This window comes from Gadus macrocephalus, chromosome 5 (genome assembly GCF_031168955.1).
Source record: "Gadus macrocephalus chromosome 5, ASM3116895v1".
In the NCBI taxonomy this organism is placed as follows: Eukaryota; Metazoa; Chordata; class Actinopteri; order Gadiformes; family Gadidae; genus Gadus; species Gadus macrocephalus.
Window position 1 is genome coordinate 8881221 of NC_082386.1, and position 7313 is coordinate 8888533.

At 44.8% G+C, this 7313-nt stretch overlaps 1 protein-coding gene across 1 annotated transcript in view; it reads left to right on the forward strand.

Annotated features, from left to right (window-relative positions):
• Positions 1–6795: 6795 nt before the first annotated feature.
• Positions 6796–7313, forward strand: part of foxa2 (forkhead box A2) — a 2594-nt gene continuing 2076 nt past the window's right edge. Inside the window, exon 1 of the mRNA XM_060052037.1 lies at positions 6796–7146. Coding sequence (XP_059908020.1) covers positions 7075–7146 — 72 coding nt within the window. The 5' untranslated portion in view covers positions 6796–7074. The remainder of the gene's footprint in view (positions 7147–7313) is intronic.

Consider the following 7313-nt stretch of genomic DNA (forward strand, 5'->3'; position numbering starts at 1 on the left):
TCTGTTCCACCCAGGGATGATGTCACCCCTCCCGGCGCTCCGTCTCTTTGTTCGTCATCTTCGAAACATCATTTATTTTGTTTTCTTCATCACGACAACCTTTTCATTTCAATTCAAAACATTGTTCACATTCTGTTGCACTTCCAACATTGCGTGTTTGCATAGTATACTAAAGATAACAACAAACTCATATATTTGTACTTTATAGCACCTGTCATGCAGCATTGCAGCTCAAAGCGTACCTCAATGGCGTCTGCTGCCTGAACTTTTGTTTTTATTTCAGCCCCTTTTGCCCTTGCTGGAGGACACCGGTCCCAAGAAACTCCCTATCTCCAATCTCTAATGCAATCTCAGCCACCATAATTTATTTTCCCTATCTGTTTTTTCCACATTAAGGCCCGGGTGACAAGTGAATGCAACTGCAAAGGGCATTTATACCTCAGCCATTGTGTATTGGAGACAAAGGTGTGGAAAACAAGAGGTCGACAAGATCAACTTTCAATCCCCAGGCCTGTTTACCAACCGCCGGCCTAATAGTCAGAATCTGGGGAGAAGTGTGTGTACCTATTTTCAGAGCAGTCACAACATTTTAAGACGGTATGTCGCCGGTGAGATGGGCAATTATGCTGTAAATGGGAACTGGCGTGAAGGGCGAAGGGCTTCTCCGACGGCGTGTTGCAGAGAGAGGTCAAAGCTGTGTGTGTGCTAGATAAAAACCAACAACTTAGCAATAAAAAATAGAAGCAGTGGGAGGAAATGAAAACCAGAACTGATTTCTTTCGTCTGGGAAAATGCAGATGAGCTGCGTGGGTATGTTTGATTTGCCGATTCCAGCTGTGTCGGGAGAATTCCCCTGACCCATCCCGTGGACCGGTTGCTGTGTGGGGGCCATACGTTGCCCCCCTCTCAAAGCAGGCAGGCGCAATACGCAACCTCCCCCCCCCCCCCCCCCTTTTAAAGGGCTGGCCATTGAACTCTCAGGCAAGTGGCAATATTTGCTCACCTGAAATACACACATCTTGCCAATTGGGGTCGGGGTGGGCCAGGGGCTACAGGAGGGCCTCCTCCAGGCAGCTGTGGCCCCCGTGGAAAGAACAGACCAGGAAGTTTTGTAGCAGGCTGGGGCTGGGGGGCTGACCCCGCGGGGGGGCCCAGGGTGCGCTGGCGGCCCCATTGTGTCGGGTGGGAGGCGGGGAGCATATTTGTAGGAAGCTGCAGGAGGCTGATGAGGTGCTAATCTGTTGAGTGGCCGCGTCACCGGGCCGCTGTTCCCAATGGCCTGTTAGCTGTCAGAGCCTGTAAAAAAAAAAAAGACCACAATTTACGAGCCTAGCCCCAGAACTCTGCTAGGGGTGTCCACGGGTAAGCAAACACAGATTGGACACTTATGTTGTTGCTCTGGTAAGGCCGGTTTCACCGCTGGGCTCCTGCGGTGACACGTAGACAGCCCCCTTTCAGAGCTCCTCATGAGTTGGCAGCCCTTCTCTGTGGTCCTGTGTCAACACTACAAATGAGCTATCTGCATATGGATGGGCCTTTAGTGCATACAGGAAGGAGACGTCTACTCACCGCAATAAGCCGCGGGCTCCTCCCTGCACCACATCAGATATGAAGCTATGCTTCTATTATTTCATCCTTCTTTTTAATTTATCCAGCCCTGTACGTATGGAATTAGCACTTTGTGTTTGTTGTACGGATTTCAGACACACGTCATGTGTGTTTCTTCCTTCATGGCGTCACATTTTGTCAGTGGGCTTAGCAGACCGTGCGGATAATGAAAGTGCTTGGATGGCCAATGTCTTAGATGGGTTCGGGTCAGCAGTCAGGGGTAATCCCAAACTTGAAATTCCCCATCATCCCGGAATACAGATAAGACGCCTACAGATATGAGGCTGACTGAGGGAATGATGGAAAAAGCAAATGGAGCAAAAGCCATCGGCAGATATAGAATTGAGATGTGGCTGTTTTCCTAAGAAGGCTTTGAGAGATGGATGCGGCCCAGTGGATTTGAGAGCAGCGTGCATTATGCTCATCAGTAATATATATTGTGATGCTGGGCCACTAGAATGTCACGACATTCAGGATGCTATTAAGTGATTTCATCTGTTGTGCTTGACAGTGTCTTTTAATAACCTGCTTTATATGTCAGGTTATTAACCACGATGAAACACACTGCCAAAAGATTTTGTTCATAAGTGATGCAGCAATTATTAGGAGGAATATTAATGATACACAAGTTATTAATCATCCAGCCAAGTTTGCCCTCTTATCAGTGCTGACAGGGAACGACAGCTGAGTTCCAATGGCTTGGGCTCATCATGGATTATGGTGGGGCCCTGAAGCTGGTGATATTTAGGACATGCTCTTCCCATGGGAGCCTGGCACTTTAATTAACATAGCACTCCTTGGCCTCCACTGTTTTAATTGCCTCCAGTCTGTGATTAAATGTGTATTGACTCTGCAGTTGGTCCACTAATGAATGACAATGTGCTGATTTGGTGATATTAAACCTATTGGCCCCCAATACACATCCCATTCATGTGGCACAGAGTGTTTAAAGCATTACAAGCAGCCTTGTGACATCCGTTCTTTTGGCATGTGCAGCATACATAGTTTAGTGTTGCTATACCGTGCTTCACATAATCAATAATCACTCTCGCTGCAGATGTTGGTGGTGCTAGCGAATGATAGATCATTCTTAATCTTTGAAGGCCAATGATTCCATGCAAACTTCTACAACAAAGTTTTGATTGTGCAATCGTATAACCCGACGATACTCGAGGCGTTTGAAAGTATGCCAAAGCTAAATCGATTTTTCCAACAATGGAAGTCCTTAACGCGATTCTTGTCTCTCCTCCTCATTGTTTCCTGCCTGCATACTTTAGTGTCATCAGATCTTATCTCTACCTCTGGTTGTCAGCAACTACATTCTACTCCTGTGGTCCTGAAGATACATCATCACCTTGCCGGACCAACGGAGAGGGCATCGGGCCACATCGACCCTTTAACATGACAAGGGATAAGTATTGAATCTGCGGCGTCCATGGATACAGTCAACATAAAAACATATCGAATGGCATTCCTCACCCCGTTCCTGTCAGTATCAAAAGGTGCGTGTTTGAGGATGTCCTTAGTGCCGTTTACGCCCCGTGTTTGCGCCTGACCCGGTGGGGGCAGCGCAATAACTTTTGGACGCCCTCCCACCACGTCCCCTGTCCCAACGACCACTCTTAGTTTTTTTTATTTAGACGGGTTGTGTGCCTTCCCAGTCCGGCGGCTTTCAGATTCATTTCCAGGTAAACACAGCGTGGCCGGCCACAAACCTGCAGCCAACAGGCGTTGTCACAGCTGTGGCAGATAATGGCAAGTCCAAACTCCATCCAGGCTATGGAATGTTTACTGTCACCACAGGCAGGACTGCGGCAAACACCCCCCCCCCCACCCCCCACCCACCATCACCCCTTTTTCTTTTGGCAAAAGCAGACGCTCATGTTATTAATTTTATTTGGACAAATTGCGCGCTTAACCTCTTGCCCTGATGTGTAGCTTTGTAAGACTTGGGATAGAGTGACAGAGAGATTGATACGGAGGAAGGAATCTAAAGCAACTGAACTCAAACCTAAAGCTTACTTTGAAAGTGAAGCTTAAAGTAACACATTCCTGCCAACAACTCCTAAGTGTTTGAAGGAATGCACCAAGGGTTCCGCCTTTCTCTCCCGAACTGGAGATCCACCCCACGCCACAACCCTTCCTTCCCGAAACGATCCCAGGCCGGAGACCCAGAGAGCGTCCTGGCACGCTGGGTCTAGCGAGGGACTTTAGGAGCACAGCCTTTGCACAGGTGTGAGCATTTCCACTCATTGTCCTCCTGTTAAGTGATTGGCCCATTAAGATTTCATCGCTCAGTATTTGCCCATGTCATAACCAGTAAAGGAACGTGAGGAACATTACACGGTCCATCATGGACACTAATTGATCAACCACGTGTTACATCTAGCACCTCCAGAGCGTTGGGGGATCAGGGTCGCGTGGCCCGGGGCCCGCGGGGATGTGGTTTCCCTTTAATAGTCTGTCAGGATTTAACCATTTTGACAACATTGAACTGTTTAGATAGATATAACTGTTCCCTTGTCTTTATCCTTATTAGAATGTGCCCCGCAAGTCCTGATATCTAATCTCACATATCATATAGGTCATGAATGAAACCTTTCTCTTGTAAGAACGAGCAGAGAAGGTTGAATTAAGGTTAATAATTCAAAGAAAAGTTAGTCTATAAATTATTCTGGATTAAGCAGGGATCTTATCAATAGTACATTATCGAAAGTATAAACCTTATAAACAGCTAAGTAAAAGAAAAAATAATAATGGTATAGTTCAACCAAAACCAATGTTATGCTTGAAACCTTTTTAACGTGAGATTCTTGAGAAGAAGGGCAGATATATTTCTATGTTCTATTCGACTATTCGACTATACTTCTATTCTATTTCTGTTCTATTATGACTAAAACCTCTGGAATTTCCACCAAAAATATGTGATTTTATACAAAAATTATTTATTTAACTAGAAAATATGTAATTTTCTACTAAAATTATTTAGTTTAGGAAAGACAATATATTTCTTATCAAATGCCACTCAAATTTGGTCGTGTATCCCCATATCAATATATATTTAGAAAGACAACATAGCCTACCTATTTTTTTAGGGCAAAATGTAACTAGAATGAATGGCTCGGCTGGTCTTTGGTCTGTCAGCGTCTTTTGTAATGTTTTGCACGGTTTCCTTGAGCCGACGGTTACCTATGACTATTTTGAGCTGACCGCTCTTCTCTCTTGAATTAACTCCATCTATGAACAGGATAAACGGGAAGGTAGCAGACTATGTAGCCTATGTCGTTGCGGGTAGTGCAGCAGGTCATCAGCACGTTTTTGTTTTTGGCCCAAATTCCAAATTGTGACCTTCACCAGCGAAGGCCGCTGTTTATGGTTGATAATTAACCAAACCATGAGTCCTACATATTTTAGTCTGACAACACAATCTCTTATCGGGCCACGGCTATTTGGGCCTATAAGACAGACACTTCGTTCTTGACAAACGCAGGCCACTAGGGATTCATTTAATACAATTACACACGGGTATGCATCGACTCCGTCTCCTTATTATTTTCGTTATCCATTGGCATCTGCTGCCCTCATTTCGTGGCAACAGACCCACATCTCCTCTCATGACTTTCCGAGCCAAGGGTCCGTCCACATAGGACTTATCACCAAACATGCTTTTGGTTCAACGTTAATCTGAAACAGTCGAACGTTAAGAGAAGTCGCCTATATGTTCGCTGGCCAGTTAACAATCTCGTCAAGGCGATCCGCGATCCCCAAACACACACAGAGGTTCCTGATCTCATTTCCAAGTGAAGCAGACTGTGTTAGTCCCTCGTCAACACCACGGGTTTACTCGCCCTTACTAATGGGGCTCTACACTGATAGTTATGCTCTTGCGTAAATATGCAGTCAAATAGATGTACAACTACTGGCACGTGGCTGGCGCTGTTTTTGCAGCTTGCACCTTGATGTTTGTGTCATACAAACAGACAGGCAGCCCTGCAGGGCCTATGTCAATGGATGATCAACTCAATATCATCGCTCTCCTGACGGAGGCTATTTTTGGGGGATATAAATAAGGTGAAGGAAACAAAACATTAGGCATGCATCTCAACACCATTCCCTAGGAGAGCAAAATGTAAAGGTAAAGAAATAATAATTTCTCTATTATGTAGAGAGATCACACGGTGGCCGAGAGAGGGCGCTATAAAGCTTTGTTTGAATTATTCATTGGATTTAAAACGTATAGGCCTAAAATAGGCCTAAAATCACTAACTAAATTGTGAAATATGGGCCAAAGGTTAAACCAAATTACGTATTGGGCCTTGATTTGATTGGAACTGTTAAGACGACTGGCTGCATATGCGTCCACTTAATGTAAAGATGAATTGATATCTTATCTTCATCGTTTCAATTGAATATTCTCATCTCTTAAATCTTAAATGTCTAAGGACAAAGGATGTGAAGCTACCAATGTTAGGCCTTTGGATTTGGGCACTACTTTTTTTATGACTAAATTATACTCGACAAATAAGGATTAATAATATGGCAGTTAATGACTGGTCCGTTGACACTGAGCCACGAGTGCAGGTCTTATGCTCTCCAACAAAACTAGTATTAGAAAAACTGTCAAAATGTATAGTAGGTTGTAATATGATTTAGGCCTTGCAACCATTGAGCAAACACCTGAGACCCAGCATGTTGAAACTCAACGTTAAGAAAGTAAAATAATCAAATAAAATAACTAAAGCATATATTTGTCTATTATATGTGTTGTATAGGCCTAGGGCAAATATTATTGTTTATTCACGCATGGGAAATCTTAAAATGGTCTTATGATCAATTAAAACCATGTAGGACTATTTTTGGCATATCCTTTGTTTAATTTGTAACAATTGCTTAATAGGAAAAGCTGCTCAGTTATAAAAAAAAAAAGGCCATCGAAGTGGAACAGACGAAAAAAAGAAAAGCGCACCAAGAAAAGCACATGCAAATATTCTTTGGTTCTTCTCCCTTCCCGCTCAATGGTACAATAAGATTAGTTTATAATGAACCTTTTCATATGAAACTGTCTCTTTTGAGTCGCTGCAGGTGTACAATCGGGGGGGTCAAGCCTGAGGAGTCTCACGCCTAGGTGTGAGGAGAATATTCAAATGGGGCCAGGCGAAGAAGTGGGGATTGGAGGCTTGCCTGGCGCACGGCGCTATATCACAGCGCAGACCGCCGGCGCTACACGTCACTTCAACTCCAGTCACCGACAGACGCATCTCGGCGCCCGTTGGTACGACGGGGCTCCAAGACACACACATACACACAGAGACACACACACACACACATGCGGCGGTCCTTGACTGAGGAAAGCATCGACGACCCTCTGTACACTCTGTGGTACCCCATCACATTCTTTTAGAGACTTGTTTCGCCCTTTTTCTTCTGCGAGGAGACGGGTTTTTGCAGTACTATTCGGGGCTTTCCATGATGCTCGGAGCAGTTAAAATGGAAGGACACGAACATACAGACTGGAGCACCTACTACGGAGAGCCCGAGGTTGGTACCTTTAAATATCTTTTTTCCCCGTGTAAAGCCGATCCCATTTTATACAACTCAATATTAGCCCTGAGATAATATTAACTTTGTGATCAAATATTGACTGGCGGCGCCTCCAAATCCTCCCCCATCTCCACGCTGCGCCTCGCTGTCCCAACACAGTTGCT